The sequence below is a fragment of the Eufriesea mexicana genome, unplaced genomic scaffold, assembly GCF_001483705.2.
Source record: "Eufriesea mexicana isolate 0111107269 unplaced genomic scaffold, ASM148370v2 scaffold100, whole genome shotgun sequence".
In the NCBI taxonomy this organism is placed as follows: Eukaryota; Metazoa; Arthropoda; class Insecta; order Hymenoptera; family Apidae; genus Eufriesea; species Eufriesea mexicana.
In genome coordinates this window covers 1,060,552-1,084,627 of record NW_016908280.1, presented here as the reverse complement: position 1 = coordinate 1,084,627, position 24,076 = coordinate 1,060,552, and the positions used below count along the sequence as shown (strand labels likewise).

At 33.5% G+C, this 24,076-nt stretch overlaps 4 protein-coding genes across 10 annotated transcripts in view; 2 read left to right on the top strand and 2 right to left on the bottom strand.

Moving 5' to 3' along the window:
• The window catches only part of bou (glycosylphosphatidylinositol anchored membrane protein boudin), a 2,901-nt gene extending 2,704 nt beyond the window's left edge, over positions 1–197 (bottom strand). The window contains exon 1 of the mRNA XM_017910391.1: positions 1–197. Within this exon, the coding sequence (XP_017765880.1) occupies positions 1–40 (40 nt within the window). The 5' untranslated portion in view covers positions 41–197.
• A 704-nt stretch (positions 198–901) lies between these two features.
• Positions 902–6,654, bottom strand: LOC108554945 (cytosolic carboxypeptidase-like protein 5). Its single transcript, XM_017910367.1, has 11 exons — positions 6,621–6,654; positions 5,866–6,006; positions 5,489–5,781; positions 5,074–5,412; positions 4,713–4,984; positions 4,490–4,637; positions 4,254–4,350; positions 3,879–4,179; positions 3,596–3,803; positions 3,358–3,519; positions 902–1,534 (listed from the first exon to the last, which is right to left on the bottom strand). Exons 2-11 carry the CDS (start codon positions 5,978–5,980, stop codon positions 902–904), a joined length of 2,568 nt encoding a protein of 855 aa, XP_017765856.1. The 5' UTR covers positions 5,981–6,006; positions 6,621–6,654.
• Positions 6,655–7,353: 699 nt separating this feature from the next.
• Positions 7,354–23,699, top strand: Gfat2 (glucosamine-fructose-6-phosphate aminotransferase 2). 6 transcript variants are annotated; one of them, XM_017910461.1, is made up of 15 exons: positions 7,354–7,749; positions 17,458–17,565; positions 17,728–17,817; positions 17,930–18,073; positions 18,149–18,315; positions 18,531–18,672; positions 19,809–19,832; positions 20,756–20,776; positions 21,852–22,009; positions 22,089–22,328; positions 22,405–22,603; positions 22,676–22,920; positions 22,996–23,151; positions 23,232–23,360; positions 23,438–23,699. In XM_017910461.1, the coding sequence occupies exons 1-15, from the start codon at positions 7,743–7,745 to the stop codon at positions 23,681–23,683; spliced, it is 2,076 nt and encodes a 691-aa protein (XP_017765950.1). In that variant the 5' UTR covers positions 7,354–7,742; the 3' UTR covers positions 23,684–23,699. The 6 variants fall into 6 exon arrangements, with proteins under 6 accessions (XP_017765950.1, XP_017765952.1, XP_017765951.1 ...); XM_017910460.1 differs by lacking the exon at positions 7,354–7,749 and adding an exon at positions 13,531–13,826 and having other exon boundaries at positions 23,438–23,683; XM_017910463.1 differs by lacking the exon at positions 19,809–19,832 and having other exon boundaries at positions 23,438–23,683.
• On the top strand, positions 16,260–17,147 carry LOC108554995 (uncharacterized). Of its 2 annotated transcripts, XM_017910468.1 has the most exons (3): positions 16,260–16,508; positions 16,592–16,870; positions 16,987–17,147. In XM_017910468.1, the coding sequence occupies exons 1-3, from the start codon at positions 16,326–16,328 to the stop codon at positions 16,990–16,992; spliced, it is 468 nt and encodes a 155-aa protein (XP_017765957.1). In that variant the 5' UTR covers positions 16,260–16,325; the 3' UTR covers positions 16,993–17,147. The 2 variants fall into 2 exon arrangements, with proteins under 2 accessions (XP_017765957.1, XP_017765956.1); XM_017910467.1 differs by having other exon boundaries at positions 16,592–17,147.
• Positions 23,700–24,076: the final 377 nt, after the last annotated feature.

The following is a 24,076-nucleotide window of genomic DNA, read 5'->3' as shown; positions in this document are numbered from 1 at the left end:
CGAAAAGTGCGTAGCTCCTAATGTCGCTGATGGCGCTCATTTTGAATGCACTCTTTATTACGAATTACACACAAAACACGTTTATTGAATATATTTTAATGGCTATATGTGTCTTTTAAACACCACTTACTAAAACAATAATACTTGCACAACCGTAATGTTCGATTGAATTTATACACACCTAAATGAATAGAACGACGACGCGAAAGCGACTGACTTACAAGGAGAAGGGGTATGTCACACATGCCATATGACACACCGAACTATTCCGAATCAAGTCGAAAATAATCGAAGCAACTCAATGTGATCTATAATCGATATATTCTTAATTTCTTCTAGTATTTGATTTTTTAGAAATGTTGAAAATGTTATTGATAGTTTAAGGTTGTACATTAGCGTTTATTTGTTTCTTTTTACAGAAATAACATAACATTTAAAAATTTATATGTATATATGTATGGTTACTAAAATTAATTTGACATAGTAGGCAACTTAAACATATAAATACATTATTAGAATCTAATCCTCGAAATTAATATTCATATTTTACATCGTTTACAAACATAACACATTTAAATTTTCTATTTTAAAAATGGAAAAAACAATATATATCTCACTTTTTTAACAACACGACAAATCACTTTATATCTTTCCTTACATATGTTAATTAAATAATTTACAGAATTTCCACGCTCAGCGTACATAATTTTTTATATTTAAAGTATCCATCTAAAAGAATTATAAAGCAGCAACTGATCACTAAAACATTACTTTTCTACAGCAACATGCTTTAAGGGCTAATTTATAATAAATATTTTTTTGCACTTTTGTTACATGATTAAGTCTTCAATTACTATACTATTTCTACTGATTCTTTCGATTTGGAAGACTTCGATTTGTTTTATTCTATTTTATGGTAATAATTTCTTATTATTTTTGAATTTCCTTTTATATTTTGTTTATTGGACAAAAGCAACGCTTTTGAAGGTGATTTTGTGGCGTCAGGGACGATGTTGGACGACTCTCCAATTTCTGGTCTTCCTTTGTTTACTTTCAAGGAAATAATTTTCAATCTTTTCGCTCCATGTTTTACGATTGCTGTTTCTTCAGAGGACAATGTCAATTTTGAGAATTTGTTTGTTGTTAATTTTTTATTTGCATATTGAATATCTCTCATTTCTGAAGAATCGTTGATACATCCAAAACAAGTATTTTTCAAGCTGTTTTCTGAAGTTTTTAAAAATGATTTTACGATATTTTTTGGTCCAATCACAGGAATTTTCGGACTGCTTTCGATATTATTAACACATTGATTTTTTAGCGGTCTACGAGTTACAGATTGTCGAGTCTTTTTATTATTTTTTATTCTTTTCACTGCGGTATAAAGAGACGTAGTACGACGAATAATGCATGGCTTTTTTACAAAATTCGTTTCATTTTTCATTGAGTTTTTTAATGCAACAGATGAGTTACTTATTTGAGATTCAATTTCTTTTAAATTATAAGAATCTGAGGGTATGATATTATTATCATCCTGTGAATAAAAGCGCAAATAAGAAAATAAATACAATATAATAAACATTATATATTAAATAATTTGTGAGAGAGAGATTGATTTTCTCTTACTTTTTTTCAATCGTTTGCCCCAACAAGTTTATGATTATATTAGAGTAAGGAAAGGTAGGCAAATAATACTTCTTGAATAGTGATGGATTGAGGACACAAACAAATATTTAGTATTATTGATAAAACAATGACAGTTCATTCAACATTTTCATTTGATTTTTGATTGAAAACCTAATCCACATAGTAATTTTTAAATGAAATGTTTAATATATTAAAAACACATAAATTGTAATAATTAATATGATACTTGGGACTAAGGATTACCAGGAATAAAATAAAAATAAGGTAAATAAATTATTGCTAAAAATACTATAGATTTATTAAAACAATGGGACATGTATGTGTATTCATGTGTGTGTGTACACATGTGTGTAAAATAGGATACATTATAAAACTTGTATACATGAATTTATACATAACACTCCCTTCAATCAGTAACGACATTTACATTCAATTAATAGAAAGCATGACAATAAATATTGTATAAGTCTTTCTATGCTCCTCAAGTGAAGCAATGTTATTTATCTACTTTTAATAATAACTTTATATATGATAGTATAACATACATCCATATTTATGTTTTAATAGGTACATGTATTTTAAATCTTTTTCTTTAAATAGCAAAGAAATACATAAAACAGTCAATTCTATCACTTTAAGCTGTATGAGCAGTAAATAAAAAATTTGCAATTATTGCAATTATTGCCATTCATTTTGTTAGTTATGAAATAAAATACAAGTTTTTATTAATTTTAATACCAAATTCTATTTTGAAAATCTGCTAAAAATGACTCCATCAGCCAGAGATTTATGGTGAATCATCTAAACTGCTATGTTCTGCTTTTTTGCTAAAGAAATAGACATCATTAATTACACATGTGTGTATTTCTTATTACTATGCTGATCCATGAAATAATTCTTAAGTGCATGTACTACTACTGTAAGTGTACTTATCTATTGTCACCAGAAGCATAGTGCGTTAAAAATGGTCTAAAGAAAATAAAAAAAGAATGTATTTTTTTGCTAAAAGTATAAGCATTAACAGTGAATATTTTATATTCTATTACTTAGTTTTAATCTAAAACAATAAAAAAAATTGTACAGTCTTGAATTATAAAAACACTACTAAGCAGTAAAAAAACCATGTATATACATAATATATATTTGTTAATATAATAAACGCAACTTCTGAATTGTAAAAAATTGCATTTTATACACACTTGTAATTACGATTAAATTACATAATAAATTTATAAAAAAGAGTAGACAAACAGTTTTTTCATAAACCTTTATATAAAAGTATACCAAATATTATTGTCATGCATACATATGTATTAGATTGGAAGACCCATTAGTTCAACATAATACAAATTTTACAAGATTTATATTAGTCGCATATTTAAAATGTATTAAATATCTAATACATTACTATCATAAAAATTTATCATTTACAATATCGTAATATTATAAAATAAGAACAAATCCAACCTATAGTAAGAAATTCATAGTTTCACACTATTAAATTAAAATAATATACAATTTGTATGTATACAAAATCTCTCTCCCACATTTTTAACAAACAATAGAGTGTGCAATTTTTTGAGGCACTAATGTGTCTTGGTATTAATATATGAAACCATACCAAGTTAATGGTATTATGAATTAAGAGAGTACACACCGTCTTATATTAACAGCGGAAAATTCACTCTCATTATTTACATCAAAATTTACCTTATGCAGAGATTTGCCGTTAGGCGAGGATAGATTGTTCACATATGCTAATTTTAAATAAGACTTTACACCTCTTAAAGAGCGGTATTGGCTATTTGGCAGTCGACTGTTAGGATTATTATTTGTAAGGTCAAGAATTGAAGGACCTAATGCTGCTCCAACCTGTAAAAATAGTCAAATAGGTCGTGGTTACTTATTTAATAAAAAATTTTGGATAAAAAATAGTGAAACACTTCACCGCTTCAAAAACTGCTGGAGTATACTTTGGTGGAAGAAACATATGAGTCACAGTTTTGTTTACACCATCACGAATTCTCCCAGGTAATGTATTTACCAGACGTCCAGAATTATAGTTACACTCGAGCGTATAACTACGTACTAGTCCAGTAAGTTTATATACAGCTACTCGACCAGATCCTTCTCTTGACATACCATCTCTTTTATCTCTACAAAAATAAATCTTTTGCATGAAATATATTAATTAAGTAATTTATTACTTTAATAATAGTAATAAGACATACATAATATACATATTTCTTTCCGTAAAATTACATGAAGTAAAATGGAAATTTGGATTGTTAATAGACATTAATTTCGGTAGAAGCATACATGTTATTGTGTCTTCTACATTATCAAAGTAATTTCCATACATGAAAACACCTTTCTTAGAGGCATGACCATGAAGATCAATATACAGATACAATCCAGAGTCTTCTTTAGGTAACTGTCCTATGCCAACAGCTGAATAAGTTTTTTTATCAGATTTAAGTTCTACAGAATTATTACTTTCTTCTGATTTATTACACAGGCCTTCTCCACCACCTTCACATAACGTGAATAATTAAATAAAAGAATTTTGCTGATCACGTTCAATAATTCAAGTCTAAATATCATACCCTGAGGCATGTCATCCAAATTCGTTTTTGATAATGCGCATTCCTGAAAAATTTCCTGTTGATCTTTACGTTTTTCATCTAAAGTCATAAGTGTTACCTATTGTTAAAATAGTTAGTTAGTGCTTACTTTCTTTACATATGGATTAGTATATGTTAATATTTACATGCAAAAATATTAATATTTGAAAAATACTAATTCTTTAAATAAAAATTAGTGAAACTGCATTTTCTGTTACCTGTTGAAGTAATCTTGTTGTGGTGTCACGTACTATGTTTGCAATTGCGCAAGAAGAATCAATAATAGTTAAAGTATTTTCACCATTTCCTAAACACATACTTGAAATCTCATCCTCTTTTGGCAACTGGTACGTATGATGATAATACCTTAACAATGATACCATTCATCAATTTCATTTTCATTGTAACACTTGAATATTAAACTAATAATGCCTTTTTTACCTTATTAAATTTCTTGCAGCATATATTGTTGGATGATCCTTTAAAGAAGGATTGAGATATACCCTATTGAGATTTATTCCTCTAGTATCCATTCGATAATGACCTCTGACTACACCATCGGGATTGAGCATTGGTATCAATTTGAACACATAAAGGCGGCGAAGATTAATTGCAATGTGATCTTCACGATTTACAAGGAAATTAAGGAAACCATTAAAAACAAAACTAGATGGTGTTTCTCCTGGATGGACCCTTGCACTAATGAAAATTATCTAAGAATTTTAATATAAAAGTACTTATTTTATATATATGCAATTTTAATTCTGTTATTTTGATATAAAATTCAAAACAAATTATGTACTTTCTTATCCCAAAATTTAAAAGGTCTTTCCTCATTTTTTTCAGGAAACATGTTATTCAGTCTATCTTCTCTCTCTGTTGATATGTTATGAAATGAACTTATTGTTAATAGATCCATTCTTCGTCCCTCCAAAGATTTGATTGCACATTCTCTGTTATAATAGACATCATCAACAGATGTTATATTTCGCTTTGAGATTCTTGTTTCGATTCTTTTTAAATAATTTTGTAGATCCGTGTAAGAGAAAGGATAAGTGAATGCAAAGTATGTTATAGCTTTCGAATTTTCAGGAGTAACATAAACGAATGACAATGTAAAATCACTTCCTTTTTGATCCAACTGAAATATTATAAATTTATGTAGAGCCTTAAGGATATAAAAAATCATTGTTGTATTTAATATATCTAAAGATTACAGTGTAAGTAGGTCTATCACGTATCCGTTCCCAATGCAGATGACCAGGTATAATTTTAAAAACTGGACACATTCCTTGACTAAACATTTTAACTTGTTTATTCAAATTAACTATATTGAATTTAACATAGGCTCCTGGAGTACTAGCTTTAACACCAAAATAAAACCATGTTCTATTGTTGTTTTGAAATTGTGTTCCATGACAATCATGTTTTGTCCATAAGTTAAATTCATAATCTGTTGTGTCTTCGGAGTTTGAGCTTTTACATGATTTATTTTCTGTTTCACAACCATCTAAAGGCAATTAAATACAAAATTATCAATTATATGCTAATGCAGAGCATAAAAAGGTACAGAACATCAAAAAATGAATATTACCCTTCTCAAAAGTTTCTGGCACTTTTACCAATTCAACTTTTGCTAAATTAGCTGAATCAAAATTATTATAAAACGAAAAACCCCCACATGTAATAGAATCACCTGCATTTGCCATAATGTGTCAAAAGGTTATAAGGTTGTCTGTAAAATACTTGTATGAAATGTATTACTCGTTCATGAAGAACATTATATTGTGAAAGGTGTAAAAATTTGTAATTATATTTTCACTTTCTCTGATATTAAGAGCAATTTTCTTCATTCATAGCGTTACTTTCATATTAAAAAAAGTCATGTTTGACAGCTATCTTGAAATCGTTACGATTTCTAGTTAGTTTGCCCTTTATATTACGAAACAATTAATATATTTTAGAATCAAGATAAACACCCTTTTACATTTATTTTTGCTCAAATGATATGCAATATATTACATTCACGCAATATTTCCATCAATACCATTGTTGTACCTAATGCAAACATGTTTATGACTTCATTATAGCTTCTCATATATCGAACCGATCATTAATTGTGACAGAATGTCGGATGTCACCAATTTTCAATTATTTTAAACTCCTCTTGACACACTTAATGTAATGTTAGTAAAGTTTCCTTCCTTGTTTGTTAGATTACATTCGAAGTCACTACGAAAATCTCGCTAACTTTTTAAAATATTACTTTATCGTGAAAAACTCAAACCTATTGTTCTATTACGTGTTATATAACTTCATTTTTTTAATACTTTTTTATATTATCTATACCTGAGTCGAAAGAAAATTACCAAGAATATATGGAATAACAAGGAATTGATATCACAGAATATATTGGATGACAATTTAATTCAAATAGAAATAATTACACTTTAATCCAATGAGATACTATTTATAATAAAACTGTGCCAATCAATGAATACATAGCTTTCTTATATTTCTTATTCTTTATTATAGTCAGTATGATTTGGCACAACACTCCAATTATTACGTACTCATGTAGACCCGTTAAATTATAAGGCGCGAACAGAAATGTCCAATCAAGTATCACCATTGAACATTTCATAAGAAACTGTGAACGATGTTTTAGATTGCTAAAATTCTTTTTTTATAATTTATCACTTTTTATATCTTATTATATACATTAATACCGATAATATATTCAACGATAAAAATAAAAATGTTAAAAATTTCAGAAACTCAACATACAAGTTCTTGATACGTAGTTGTATCGACAGATAGCGCAATCTATCTTCTGTAGTAACACTGTGGATAACCACTAAGTCAACAAGGGTCGATTCCAAACATTTCAGTGTTTCAACCATTTCTACTACGTATCGAATGTGTTAAACTACAAAATTTACGTTATTATTTTTGTAATTAAGAAACGGAGCTAAAGAAGAAAGATAATGTTGATAATTTGGTCATTTATGAATTATGAGTAATATTCAAAGTGTGTTTCACAATATAATAATAGTTTTCATCGATATATTTTATTCTAATTTCACATTCTTTGATACTTGAGTGCTATTTGCATTTACAAAGTGTTTCCTGTATGTGACAATTAGGAAAACAACGACTTTTTATCGTATAGTCAACATATCGAAATTCTTAGTGTAGTACGATACTTCAGCGTGCAGACGATGCGCCTACTGTCAATGGCTTGTGCCAGACCGTGTTACGCACACATACGAATTTGTTATAGATGTGATTGTACCCACACCCATGCAAAATCTCATATCATAAGAAGTAGGAGCACACTGTAGCGTGGCTCAGACCGTGCTTCACAGTAGCTGAGAGCATCACGGAGCGAGCTAGTGACATTCTGATTACTTTCCATTTTGTGTCCAATCTTATTAACTTACGTGGCGGGTATTCGACGACTTAAACAACATGTGCGGTGAGTAAACGATGCTTTCTACTTTACGTTTCTCGTTTTAATCTATTCCTTGTATGGGTCGATTGTATCGATATATCGTTCGAGAAAATTTCTACGGTGAAAGTGTATAACCATATAATTCTAGTAAAAAGTCCAATTGACAGATCATTTGAGTGCAGCATAAGATTTCGTTCTACGTAAACGCGCCACCGGCGTGATTCTTCCGGTGCTCTAGTCAACTCAACATCTGGCACATCTAATTTTCGCATTTGCTCATGTAAACGTTGTTCAAAGGCAGCAAATTAAAGGTTGTTGATATATCTACTAATTTTAAACACATAGTGAATCGAAATATCAAAACGCGATATATTTCGCGCGTTTTAGATTTTTCGTTTCTAAAAGAAAGAAACCGATATACGTAGTGGAATTTCGTTTTGTTTTATTTCATTTTTACAAAAGAATTTGTGTGGGACGAAAAGTTCTGTAGGTATTACAAAATACATATATACTTTTAATACATGTCCCGATTTAGTGAATTATAACGTTGATGTACTTTTATCAAAGTTATGAAGCGAATAAACATCTATTTTAACAAAGAATTTTTATCGCATAATAGGAATTTTTATTGCTTTTATCTGCATAATACGTTAGCATATAGAACTTCAATCGATTGCCAAGATCTATTGTCGCATTTTTATACCAATACCAATTCCAAGGCCGGTCCAAAATTTTTTTCTGATAAGCGGAATGGAAGAACCGCAATTGGTAAGATAACATCATTAAATAGAAATGGTATAACAATATAAAGAATTTTAAAATATGTTGGAATCTGATGATAATTTAGAATAAATGTTATCATATTGGATAAAGTAACAGGTTAAATAAAAGTCCGGAGTAAAAGTGAATAGAATATCCTATACTAAAATACGATCTTATGTCGACGAACAAATACATAGATTTTCATGGTCCTTGATAAGCGTTTTGGGAATGCGCGCTGCATTGCCATTCACCTCGATGGAGGAAATTAACGGTCCACCTTTTTACTCGTGGTAACCTTGGGGATACCAATGTTTCACTGCTTTCTTTCTACAAATCTGCCTCAAGGAAATTCGTGCAACAACTGAACAGTTTTAGAAAAGGAGAGAAAATTCACTAGGATACCTTAATTTTGGTAAAAATAATTTTGAAAACACAAGAAAGGTAAAAATGAAAAGAAAGATTAATTTTATCTTTTACTATTTTCTGTTACCTTTTACATTACACATTAACGATTGTTTATAAATGTTAATGATATTAGTTACACATAACCAATGTTTACTTTCTGGAAACGCTTACGACATTGGAATTCATTTTCCCCGAGCTGTAAGAAGCGACCTACCGAAAATTTGACGTCAATTGCACATTGTGAAGAGGAAAGACATAGGACAAGAGTTACGAAAGCTTTTTGCATCACTCTTCCATCGTGTAATACGTTGTTCCTCTTGATTGCTTACGCTGTGGCGAAAGTCAGCCTCTTGGATCCCGATTCGAAGAAAGGGAATTCGACATGCCTGTATATACTTAGCGCTCTTTCCTCGTTAAGTAACGTTAAAAAAGTAGCCAGTCGTCAATTAACCTAAACGCAGTCTTAATTAAAAGAGAACAAACAGTTATTCTAATTCGCGTTAATCTAACGAGAGCAATTATCATTTCCACAAACAGAGATAAACAGAGTTGTTGTATTTCTGCGAATCGATGTTCACGAGCGTTAGGTTAATGCAATTTCAAAACTGCCGATGGAAATTTTGTTATTCTCTAAATAATTTCGGCTTTTTTGTAATTATTATTCAAACCGTGCCCTGAGAGCAATGCAGGCGTGATAGAAGCTCTAATTGCGCGTCTTTGGTATACGTAAGCTTGTACGTACGCCTCGTAGATCCAATTGCGAATGTTTAATATAATTAATTAACCTTCTTGATACGCCGTAGAAACGCGAAGATGCCTTTTGACTCTGACTATAGACTCTCGATGAATATAGTTCCCAGGCCTTTGACTAATTTTAAGCAGGTCGTACGTTTCGTCGACGCTGCCAGGTAATATCGTTCTCCAGGCACGAACGCATTTTCCAGATACAGCTCCTACATTTCCATTTTCCCTAGAACGATTAAGAGCTGTGTTCGTACCTGGTCAACGACCTCGGTGTTTACGTCCTGGCGCTTAATATCCCACGAACACCGGGAAAATCTGCATATGCGAGTACCTGTATTGGTAAAACTATGAAAGAATAGTTGCACTCTTCGTCAACACGATGGTTATAGAATCAACACGTCGATACTCTCAGAAGCTTAATCCGTTTAATCGCTGCAACGAATTAATGGAAAGAAGACCACAATGTTCATGGGTGATTAGCTTTCATTGAATCGTCGCGTTGCGTTGAGATTGCATTGGAAGGGAGACTGCGAAACGAGAGAAACGCTGAGAGAATTGTCGCAGAAGGAGAAAGAGTCTTCTCGATTACGAAATTGCGAAATCACCTGGTCGCCGATTGACATCGACACTTTGCAGGTAGAGATAGGTGCGACCAGAAATGAGAGATCTTACGGCCAATTAGAATTCGAATAACTATTTAACATATATTGTACTCTGTAATTCTTTATTTTGAAAAATTTAAAAGACCTTGATTTGTAAATCGAGAAACTCTTTGAAAGAAGGGTAGTTCTCGACATAGCTGCTTCTCTCAAATATCGCATTTTTATACTCTATTCTTTATCACTTCCGTATTCTACATAAAATACAAAGTTTATGCAATATCGATTGCACAGACTCGTCACCAGTACAGCTCGTTTGCAAATAAAAGAATTTCAACTATGGATATCTCGAAACGTTATTTTGGCAGACAGGTCTCTCTTGCAAGGAGTTTCTCGATCGTGGAACCTCATGAAATTCTAAATTGGCCCCAAAGCCGTTAATGGTTCCAGACGGTAATGATCACCCTTGATTAGTCCTAATGGAATTCTGCGTTCTACGAAAAGTCACGAAACTCAGACTTTCGAGCTTCCTCAAACTAATCTGCCTAATCGTCTCGCCGTCTATTCAGTTTCGTCGGCGTAGTTACAAAATGCGCGTTTCAAAACTGCATTCCACCAAATTACGGAAGCATATAGTCGCGGCGTTACGTTCTAGCAGGTAACAGGACTGCCGTAGAGTGTCGCAACGAGACAACGTGACTCAACGAGCATTCGTGTCCGCAACACGCTCTTCAAAGTTCATCGAAAGTTTATCGGAACAAAATGGTCCACGTTTACATAGCCCGTGGTATATCCTTACGATACTTCGCCGACACCCGTGCTCTTATGTACAATAGCGTCTAATCGAACCCGGCTATCGACACTGACACCGGTGCCGATGTGCCCGCGACCAACAGCGAGTGAAAGTTCCCTCGTGGCGAACCTGACGCCGGCGTGAGAGGGTGCAGCGTTTTACAGGACAGTTACATGTGACATTTAGATGCGGCCTCGTGTACCTACGCTGCACAGCACACAGACGAGATTATACACACTGTCATGACATACATTATCCCTCAGAAATTGCGAGTTGGGCTTAAATACGAATAACACGTGTTAAATACGATTTTTCGCACAATTCGTTGTATCGAACGAACGACGACAGATGGAATAATTGTACGATTGTAAAGAAGACGTAAGGTAAACCGCATGTCGCAATTTCGTAAAGTCTCGATTCAGTTTTCAACAATTTTCAGAATTTTAAATGACGAGATCTAAGAAATGAAAATACGAAGTCTAATTTGGATTGGGAAGCAGCTGGAAGAGGGACACGCGCGTAAAAATGCCATTTAAAATCTTTCATTAGTATCTGTTTCTTAACAAGAATGTCTTAGAAACTTTTCGCAAGGTTTCGAATTGTTTAAGTATTTATTTTCTAGCGATATTAATATCTATAATTTGTATTTCTATTTAAATTTGTAAATACTTGAATCAGAAAGTAATGACAGATGTTATCGTGTAAAGGCAAGGTATTATTTGAACGAGCTTGTAATACAGTTTTTTGACACGATTTCTTAGAAGCCTTAAGTTATTTATTCATGTTATTCTTATTGGCTTATTAACCTCGTATCACATCTTTGTTACCATTCGAATTGGGAAATCGTAGAAAGTTTGTTATTCTGTTTAGTCGGAGCTACTTTAAACACAATTCGGGTGTGTATTTCAGGTCGAGATAACGTAATAAACCTGCTTGATCCACTCAAGGACGGGGTCTTATTATAAAACGACATCCAAGAATCGGTACATTTTTCAAGGTCCGATTGCTCTGCTCATACATTGCTAGCATTTTACATTCATTTTTCTCTCTGTTATCACGGCGTAATATTCTTTCACTGATAATTTCTTGAAAATCGACTGATAATAGCTTCTTCCAGGATGAGTATGATGCATTCCAACGATAGGATAGGTTATGTTACAGGTAACGAATATGACAAAACCGAATGCTGTTCGATTGATCAACGCTTTGTATAACGGGATAGCGTAATCGGCATTTTTAAATCGCTACGATCGCTAATTTCCGGCTAATAGCGTGTACGCGCGAAACAGACGAGTTTCTCCTTATCCTCGAACATGTAGGATTTCACGAGTCCTTTCTCCATGCGACACCAGTTTACCTTTTCCTTCCTCACGAAATTCAAACACGTGACCTCGCTACGAAGCAGAACCTGATTTTTGTTTACGTCCATGGAATTCTAAGAGCAAAATTTCTTTGGCTCACGACGAAAATAACCCGTTTTGCTCGTGCAGGAATTCGTTTATGGTTCCTCTTTCTCTGCTTTGGTCCACTGGTTTCCCTTTCACCCATTTGTCTCTTTTTCCATTTGTTTCTTTCGGTTCCACTGGTGAACAACTGCACTACGAATTGCTTTTTCAAACATTTTATTACACCGATTTAAGCGATACGGCTTTACCTCGAAGGCGAACACCTTTACTTTTCGATTGCGAAATTCGCATTTCGCGTAGTCGGAACCATGTTGTTACTTTGTTACAGCCAACCTTAATTGTGTCGATAATGCAGAAGAAAAAAGCAAGAGGATCTGTAAAAATCGATTCGACGAGATTAGCGATGAAAGTCGGAGTAAGTCGAATAGAAAATGTGAAAGACAACGACGAAGCAGTCTCGTTCCAATTGCGGTTGCAACGAAAGATGGAACCTAGGAAAGAATCAGCTGTATCACGTGTCGAGGGATCACGCACGACTCCAAGGTCTATGGAAATCAAGAGGATCGTATTAGAATCGCTTGTGTACCGTTAGCATGACCACCAGGTGATCTCTCGCCGATTTCCTGGGCTAATAGGGTCGTTTCGTGTCAGTAGGTCGAAGAAGACCAGGCACAGGTTGCATCGTGATTATTCGTTCGCATATTCCAGTCGTTCGATTCTCTTCGCGTATATCAAGCGCATCATAATTAGTTCTCAAGCTGGAATCGTCGTTCCTTACAGAGGAAATGAAAGAAAAAGTTCACTGATATCTGAAAATAGCTAAGAGTAGATCGAACGAGTCTAAATTTATAATTGTTATCAATCGCTTATCAACAGATTCGATCTGATAAATTATTAAAAATTGAATTTCCCCTGTAGTGATTATTTAGTAATTTCGCTTATCTCGAGCGTCACGTAACAATTATAAGAAAAAATATCAACTCGTGAAGTTTCAACAAATGAAGTTAAAAGCAAACGGAATAGGCTATTGATTACAGAAGATAAATCGCTGAGGCGAGATAATTGGGATTGTGTTTATCATAGCGGAAATGCCTTTTTCCTAGATCATAAGTTTCCTTTCAACTACTTTTGCTTTAATTTTACAGATTCGATAAGATGCTTCTATCGGAAAATCCGTTTATCGACGATTGCAGAATACAATCTAATCGTGACGTGGCCGTTCGATTGTCTAGTATCGGGTTGACACGAAATCGAATTACACTTACAAGCCAGTGCATTATACGCTCGCGATTCTCTTTTCTAAAGTTCATCCATGGTGACAGTTCTTCGACTGGTGATACCTTTTCCCGCTTTACGCCGTCTTTGGCTGTTTCTTCACGTTAACGATGGGTGGTATGTTCAGTGATCAAGTCATCCCAATTGCATGCTTCTCTTTGGTAATCTCTTATCTTTATGTTTTTGAACATTAGATTTGACGAGCTTTCGTTTCCTCCTAGTGTCGGTTCGTGTTAAATCTTCAATTTTTCTCTCGTTCTATCCCGCTTTTATCCTATCTGGTTGTCACAAAGAGGCATAGACGTTGTTATTTTTATGGTCATTATAAGGTTCTGCAACTGAAAGAAGTTGAAAAGAGAAACGTAACTAGCGTAAGCAGTCGATTATGGTAGATAGAAATGGAAAACTTTATTTTCAAAGGTTCAGTATGGTGTTCGTCGAATTAGTTATATCGTAACGACACGTAAGTTGCAGGACATTTATTAGCCGTCGTAAACTTTATCACGGGCGTGATATATATCTCGTTCTTCGATAATCATCATCGGAAGTGGTAAAATCGGCGTGTATCGATTTGTATCAATTCAGATAAAGGATTTACAATACCTGTTCATTTATTTAAATACCCCGGAACGATCGATTTTTGTTCTCGAAGAGATAGAATCTCACGAATCTTGTTCTATCTAAGATCCCGTCACATTATGGGTATAGGATTTCCTTGATTTTATCCGTACTTTTAATGGCCATTAAATATTATTTTTATCCAGTCCTATTAATATAATTATAGCAATATTAATTATAATAATTGACAATAATTGACGATAACTGATAATAATTAGTACGTAATACCGATTATAATAATAATCAAGTGTTTTGTTTAAAATTATGAGAACTAATGTCGTACTATAAAAATAAAATAATTTTAGGAACGAATATCAAACGATCAGAAAAAGATAACTATCTTTTTATTATATTGATGAAAGCTATATTTACTGTTTGCGAAGAGACCTTTTACGCTCATGAATAACTATCGAAATATACCACATCTGTCATTATACACATATTATGAAACTTGTCGATGTGGATTTGTATATGCACTCATAAATAGAAAGATAGCACACGCATGCTGTCTTTAATTGCACACATTGTAGTAATGAATGATATATACAAATATGAAGCCGCAAGTTATATTTACCAGATTTCAGCAAATTCTGTGTAAAGAAATATAAATACACACTTAGATGAGTAGATAAAATGGTATCACTCCATGAATGAACATATATTTCATAATGAATATGAACAAAATATAATTTTATATGCTCTTAATAATGTGTATAATCGCTCTTATTTTCTACAACTTCGATCACGTTTTTAAGTAAAAATTTATATAACTTTTCAATCTATAATCGTGGTAAAGTATTCCTGTTTTGTACACCTTTTTAAATTTCTAGTATTTCTGAATAATTATGCGATAATAGCTTCTAATAGTTTCCAATTATGTTGACCACTTTAAAATACGATTATTTTTTTCTGTGGAGTGCTTTTAAACAATTTTTGTTGCGTGACCAGCAGTATTATTTTGTAATATCTTGCAATTCATAAATATTAATTTTATTTTTTATTAGTTGAACATAATTCATAAAGTTCATTCATTTTGAATAAAGTGTATATTAATTTTCTCTTTGTAGCTAATTTTTGCCCATACCATAATCTGATTATTCTAATTTTTTTCACATATATTATGATAATAATGTAAGTATCCATAAGGGTCATTCAAATTGAACTTTCCTTTTCCTCAAATGTACATATACATATGTTCTTTTGTGAGTAAGAGGCATTCTTGCACGTGTGTTGATTGTACGCGTGGCTTTCTCTTAACCTTTCATCTAGTTTTATTGCAACATGTTTTCTTTCGGATAAGAATTAGAAGCAGTATGTCTAATCGTTTGTCGTTGGTAGTGCAGTTTGCTATCTCAGACATCGACATCTTTAAGCAGGTTATACATAACCTCTTTGTTGCAATTGATTTCTTTTGCAATTTTTATATTTCTAGACTTCTACTTTCTTCAACATAATATAAAAATAATTTTTGCAAATTCATTTCCTGTTAACCTCTTGCCAGGACCTATTGCAAAAATTTAGAAATTTAGTAATTCGGTTACCTTAACTTCTCGAGAATTGAATAAAAGCTGAAGGAAATATCAGCAAAGTTTGTCTGTGCTATTTTGTATTTATTCGCTCGTATATCGATGTTTCGTCACGCAGAATTTGCTGAAGTCAAGTGGAAATAAGTAACGGTTTCATAATCATATAATGTAATGTTTACACACTATTCACATTATTCAAATTGTCATAAATAGACCGAGAGAAGTAAAAGATAACACACGTGTATATACCTATATGGTAAACGTGTGTACGTTAATTTCTATCTGCTTGAACATCGAATCTAATCCACCATTCCATGAAACCAAATCGTGAAAAACGATTATCGAGTTGATCACGCCAATCCCTTTCTAAATCGATGACGTTGTCATCGTTTCAAACTCGATACTCTTAAATTCCCGCGCTAAGACGGCGCGCGCATAGAATTGCATATCGACCGATCGAATCGCGGATCATATGTCCGTTAATGTAACGCCGTACAATGTTGCTGCTGCTATTGGTCAGAATCGATTCGTGATCGAACGCATATTCGACACACGTTACTCTACCGTGAACGACAAAGCACAGGATGGACGTACAGAGGATTCACCATTGCCGAACGAATGTAAAGGTTCTAACGAACATTTCGTTCGATCACACGTACGTGAGCTTTCCCTTTCACCTATGCGTATGTATCGTGAATTATACCTGTTTTCACGCGCACGCCTCTTCTCCATGTGTAGGTTCGTTCACGGGCGACGACTTTTTGCATTTTTGCAATGCCGCACCAGGGACCTCGAACAGGGACCTCCGTTGTATCGATACGTGTGCTCCTTCGAGGCGGGGCTATCGGAATTTTGAGTCGATTCGAAAGTTTCGAATCGAGTTGTTCGCTTGGGCGATTAAAGCGTCAAGAAAGCATGAAAGAATGTGGATGTCCATACGTTTCTTGGAATTTATCGGATGGTCCATTAAAATGGCTGACGAATTTGGTTACGAATTTAGTTACGAATTTGAGAAAAGTAATTATTCCTCATTTATTGGAAATGCTCATCTTGGAAAAATAGCTATGAGAATAATTTCGCGTAACTATTTATATCTCTGGTCGATATTATGATGTCTTCTGTTGCTTATATAGGCATGAAATTTTATTAGAAACCTCACGAGGTTAGATTACTTTGAGGATCATTATCGAGGTGATTTGGGGTTATGCGAAGAATTCATCGAATACATACATGTTGCAGCACCGAGGCGAAGAGAACAACTGGTTAATATATCGAATCGTTTCCGCATTTTATCGTCGCGACGACCTTCAAGCAGTGAAGGTGCAAGCAAAAAAGTTGGAAGGAGTAGAGAAAATGCCATATCTTTGAATACATTGAAAGTTTATCGCTTTCTTTCTCGTAGAGAGAGGTTGGTAATGGAAATTAGTAGAAAGGGTAATTAATCGCCTGATACGTTACGCGATTATTAAATAACGCATTCCAATGACTAACTTCGATATGGATTATACGAAGAAACGAAGATTTAAAATATTTACGGAATTTTTTTTATATAACGAAAATTTATTCCATAGAAAAATTAATTTTATCTCTTTCCTTTTGTTCAGGAATATTCGCGTATGTCAACTATTTAACGCCAAAGAGCAGAAAGGAAATCCTCGAGTTACTGGTTGGTGGCTTAAAGAGATTGGAGTATCGAGGCTATGATTCGGCCGGTAAGAATGAATCATCGATCGAAATCATTATCGAAAATCTTCTTTTGGGAAATGATATCGGGAAAAGTACCGAGGAGGTTGCGTTTTAAATAGATTCGACTTTTGCGTTCCTGGAAATAGAAAGCTAATCAAATTCAACAAAAATGTTTCATGTCCTTTCAGGTGTCGCCCTTGATAGCGCCGATGAGAAGAACACCTTGATTATTAAAAAACAGGGAAAGGTCAAGGCTCTCGAGGAGGAGATATTTTATCGTAAGTGTATGATACGACATCACTTTCTATTTAAATTAACGCAACATATCTTAATGTAATAAATGGAAAATTTATTTAAAGATAAAGTGAAATATGATTCATTATTTTTTAGGTACTAATATTGATTTTGAATCGAAGACCTACAGCCATGTGGGTATTGCCCATACTCGTTGGGCGACTCATGGTGTCCCATCAGAAGTCAACTCGCACCCTCAAAGATCAGATAGAGAAGATGCCTTCGTTGTAGTGCATAATGGTGAGAATATCGTTTAATTTTTTATAATTAATAGAAATTGTCTCGCCGTTTTGTGAAGTCACGTTTTCTATAAAGGTATTGTGACAAACTACAAGGAAGTAAAGACATTGCTTCAGCAAAGGGGCTACACCTTTGAGAGTGAAACCGACACGGAAGTAATCGCCAAACTCATCTATCATCTTTGGGAACAGCAACACGGTCTTTCGTTTCGCGAGTTGGTCGAGCAAGTTGTCCAACAATTGGTGAGTATTATCGCCAATAACTAGTTGATTAGATGGTAGACTACCATTCATGATTCTTTGAATGACTGCAGACCTTATCGCTTTCTAATGGGAGTAATAACGTCATCATTATTGATAATTGTACAAATAATACTAGAGATAAGATAAGAGAAGACTTTTGTCTCTCAAAAAATTCCATGTAATACATATTTGTAATAAAAAAAATAAAATTCCAGGAAGGTGCATTTGCTCTTTGCTTCAAGAGCAAATATTTTCGGGGTCAATGCGTAGCGACGAGGAGAGGATCGCCACTTCTCGTGGGTATTAAAACAAAAACGAGATTGGCTACCGACCATGTACCCATCCTGTATGGAAAAGGTAAGTCGACGAACGTGTTTCAATGCAGCGATTTACACGCGTTTTGATTGAAATATTAGCGTATTACGGAGAAAGGTACGGAGATTTGTTTAAACTGTAGAAGAGATCACAAGGCTATCTTTGGTCGCTCGGGCGCCGAGGGCTATGATTTAAAGTGCTGTCGATAGCATTGGTATGAGCACTGGAAATATGTGCTCTTTATAAATTTTTATTATTTCTAAAGAGAAGGTGAATAAGTATTCAGAATCTTTCTTGAATAGTTAGATAATAATTATCCTTCTTTTTCTCCTTGCAAGAAGATTGCTATATAGTAAAACTACGGTGGAAATATTATTACGATAACTAATGGTCTCTTTATGTGTCAACTGTAAGGATTAAATGTGAGGTATATTAATAGCATGTATCTTCAATCTATAACTTGTCTATTCTTTTAAGTAATTAACGTGTATCTCGAAGCAACATACTAAGTCGCATCATTTCATCATCATCTTTTTTTGTTTCTTTTGTGTTTTTTAATAGCGATACTGATTTATGTTAAATATTTGACACAGACTGTTATTTAATAACAACGATTAACAAACAAATGACACTAATGTCAAAGTATCTTGTTTACGCTAAAAGTATCTTGTAAGAAGTATTTAACATGGAATTGAATACTAGATTTTGTTTCTTAGCTGCTTAAAACGAGCAACCAGTGTTTTATTTTTAGACGTTACAGTAGAACTTTGGTTATCCGAAATAAGTTCCTTTTGATTGGCATTGTTGAAATGAGTATTTGTACTGCATTTATAGCATAGTTTAGTTCGTATCGAGAAAACATGCATATAAATGTACATATCAAATACATACATTTTTTTCTTTTTCATGGTAGTTATAGTTTGGATACTCGGTGTTGCATTCTATTATATTTTATTATACCTTAGCACATTGTTAGTATGAGGTAGCATGTTGTTTTGTAAAATAGTGCTGTTTATACTTGTTCATTAAAATTATATTTGTTATTTGTTCCCTTAAACGCCGACGAAACAGTCGCTGCATGTATACTTTCTCGGTGATGACGTTTTATATAGATACTATATGATGTTTCTTTTGCATGAACACCAATGGTTATATTCTCCAACTTTTCGTCTCAACAGATGAACCTCCACGCGTAAACAAAGGTATATACACTACTCTACACTACTCTACACTTATCTTACTTCTTTCTCAACGCTGGACCTTCTATTTTACTGTTATTCAGAAATTTTTGTCACAAGATATTTTCATTCAAAGTATTCATACAAAGATACAAACATACGTACGAAGATTCTGTAAAAGGTCCATTGTGTGAGAAATGCATGCAAATTAATTTCGCTTTTTATTTCTGAAATGTGTTTTACGAATACTTTTTGCGACATTATTTTACAAGCTATCATGTTTACACATATAATTTACTCTTTAATAAAATCTCCTGTATTCGAGTGTTTCATTTCTTCTTTCTAACAAAAATAATATTGGCTTTCGTCTATTCGCTCGATTCATATTGTACAGATTATTGGCTCTGTTCTAAAAAAGAAAAAAACTTTTAAAGGAACACTAAAAATTTGTGCTATTCGTATATTAATCATTAAACTGCTTCGAAACATAGCAAAAGATAGTAAAACAAAAAGTTCATTCTCATAAAAAATATAATTAGTCTTATCTTGCAACACACACAAATAGAATTTATTTGTTTCCAAGTCCTCGGCAGAACCACATGCATTTGTAGCTTTGTGACTATACATGTTCAATCTCATATCAAAATTTGCGAAAAGATGTTCAACATACCTTTTCAAATATCTTTCAACGAAAATATCTCGTCGCAATAAAACTTTGAAAATAATGAAATATATATACCAAACATCTTTTCTCAAATTTCCCATACATGCTAGATTTCGTTATACGATTCAATTATAAAGTTATTGTATCTAGCGTGTGCATCACGTGTTTTCCTATTTATTTTCACGTTCGTCACTGTATTTTGTATTGATGTTATTACTGCGTTACTTGTTTGCTAATTATTTTGTTCTTTTTTTCGTCATCCCCTGCATCCAAATTTGAGCAGAAGGTGAAACACCTACCAAAGGTAAGACTTTACAATTAGTCATATATATATATATATATATATACATATAGTCATATATGTCTCTTTTTCTTCCTGCTTGCCGTTGATTCATTCATAGCCACGCTTTAAAAACACGCTGTGTGTTAGTCTTGTATATAAGCACGAACCGCTGGGATCGGATCGCAACATGCTATCTTGTGGAATTTACGGAAGTGGCACGTGTCTTACTTCGCTTTTCAGTACGTATACAAAATGCGTTTTTCTTTCAGTATGGAGGCAGATCGTCAAACGAGTAGAATAAATATACGTATAATATACACACACACAGACAACACGCACACACACACACATATATATATCGAAGACAACATTTGAACAGAACTTCTTCTTCTTTTTTTTCTTTAACCATCTATTAAAAAAATTCTTTTCGTGTTCCATTAGGCTGCCCTTCAGTTTTTCCTTTTTTTCTTTTTTTTCTCTTTTGATTATCTACTGAGCCGTCTGGGGGTTGTTTAATGCCAGTCGTCATTTTTAATAAGGCCGCATCTTATACACGTTAACAATTGTACATTTCCAATCGCTTTGTTACTACAATCACTACGGTATTGTTACGAGTTATGCCACTTTTGTTATCGTCGCTCCACCAACATTTATTTACTGAATGTTGTTCGTTAATTAGCGGAATACTGGATAATTAATGACGTTGCTGTTAACGCGAACTGATTTATACGTATTACTTATCACGTTCCCGGCTAATTTGGTGTGGGGCTTATAAAAACAAGAAAATAGCACTACGCAAGCGATCATGCATATTTCTTAATGCTGTTTACCATTAATGGTGCGTAGTGCTATTTTTGGTGTATCAGCCACGCCTCTTATCCAAAGAGTCTGAGTTTCATATACAAATACGAAGTTTCGCGTATTAATTCGAAATTCTTTGAATTAAATTTCGTATACCGTCGACTATTAATAATTATAGAAAGATGAGGTATACCATATTGGATTCTCGGATTGATAAAATGTATATATGATATAAATAATGGATCTATGTATGCGTGGTAGCAGTGCAAAGAAATTAATTTTTGCTTTTTAACAGATCACCGCCCACATGGCCGTAACCCAGAACTTCCGGTGATACCACGCAGCGAGAGCACTTCCGAGTTCCAGCCTTTGGAGGACAAAGAAGTCGAATATTTCTTTGCTTCTGACGCCAGTGCTGTAATCGAACACACGAATCGCGTTATATTCCTGGAGGTACATATTTATTTTTGCTTATTAGTTAATTTCGTTTGAACGTCACGATATAAGTACCATTAAATTTTTCCAACTTTAGGACGATGACGTGGCAGTCGTGAAAAACGGTGCTCTCAGCATTCATAGACTTCGCCGATGCATGGACGACCCTCATGCAAGAGAAATTACCATCCTGAAGATGGAAATCCAGCAGATCATGAAAGGCAATTATGAATATTTCATGCAGAAGGAGATCTTTGAACAGCCGGAATCGGTGGTGAACACTATGAGAGGACGTCTCAATTTCCGAGATAACTCTGTAACCCTAGGAGGTATTAAGGTCAGTTTGCAATAATTTAAGGTTTTTACAATTCCTTCTTTTTGAGAAGGATTGGGTTTAATAAATCTGTAATTAGGATTACATTCCTGAGATCAAGAGATGTCGGCGTTTGATGCTTATTGGTTGTGGAACAAGCTATCATTCTGCTATTGCTACCAGACAACTTTTAGAAGAGTTAACTGAACTGCCAGTTATGGTCGAGCTGGCTTCTGATTTCTTAGACAGAAACACACCAGTATTCAGAGATGATGTTTGTTTCTTCATTTCACAGTCAGGTATAGCGTAAATAATTTCTTTGACAATTTACGCGAAAAGATATCGTTCATCCTTTATTATTTGTCTTATAGGTGAAACAGCAGACACGCTAATGGCTTTACGTTATTGTAAAGGTCGTGGAGCCTTAATTGTTGGTATTACTAATACTGTAGGTAGTAGCATTTGTCGTGAATCACACTGTGGTGTTCACATCAATGCTGGTCCTGAGATTGGTGTTGCCAGTACAAAGGCTTATACCTCTCAGTTCATTTCTCTTGTAATGTTTGCTTTAGTCATGAGTGAGGACAGAATCTCCCTTGGTAATAGGCGTCAGGAGGTACTATTAGTTTTCAAATCAACTGTTTTAATCAATTTTAAATATATTGTAACATGTAATTTTTTTATATCATAGATTATTGAAGGATTGAAGAATTTGGATAATCTCATTCGACATGTTCTTCAACTTGATGAGAAAGTTAAGGAATTAGCTAAGTCTCTGTTTCAACACAAGTCTTTGTTAATCATGGGTAGGGGATACAATTTTGCTACGTGTATGGAGGGAGCTTTGGTATGTTATAAATTTTAAACATATTTTTTAAGCTAATTTTTAAATTTTCTTATCGAGATTTGTTACTCTGTTGTTTACAGAAAGTTAAAGAATTGACGTATATGCATAGTGAAGGTATCATGGCAGGTGAACTGAAACATGGTCCATTGGCGCTTGTAGATGATTCAATGCCCGTGATAATGATCGTTATGAGGGACCCGGTTTACGTGGTAAGTAGAATTTTTAATAAATTTACCTTCTCTTTGCAATTAATCATTTTAGTAACATCATTTTTAATTATTTTCAGAAATGCATGAATGCTCTACAACAAGTTACAGCACGAGGTGGTAAGCCGATCGTTATCTGCGAAGAAGAAGATGAAGAAACGAAAATGTTTGCAGATAAAGTTCTCGAAGTGCCTAAAACAGTGGATTGCCTCCAAGGAATTCTTACAGTTATTCCAATGCAACTTCTATCTTTCCATATTGCGGTTCTTCGCGGGTGTAATGTCGATTGTCCGAGAAATCTGGCAAAATCGGTCACGGTCGAATAAAAAGATAATTACAAACATCAGGTACCTATTTCGAATACTGCATTTTATGTACAGTTGTTAATTTTGAGTTTCAATCTAATGAAACATTTGAAGTTGGAAGTTTCAATTTACTAAAAATAACTTTATTGCAATTATATTTCTTGACTATGAAAGATAAGAATACTTTTCGACGAAGAATGGTTTACAGATAAAAAATAATTTAAAGATAAAGAATGATTTTCGAAATATGCCGTGACATGCTCATGATAAGGTGATATTGTCATCGAATTTGTCTAATGTGTTTTTAAATATTTCGTAATTATAAGTTCTTATGCTCGTAAGCGTATTAAAAAATATTTAGGGTTAGTCATTTGGACCATCGTTAGTCTTTATATTTAATCGTACAATAGGACA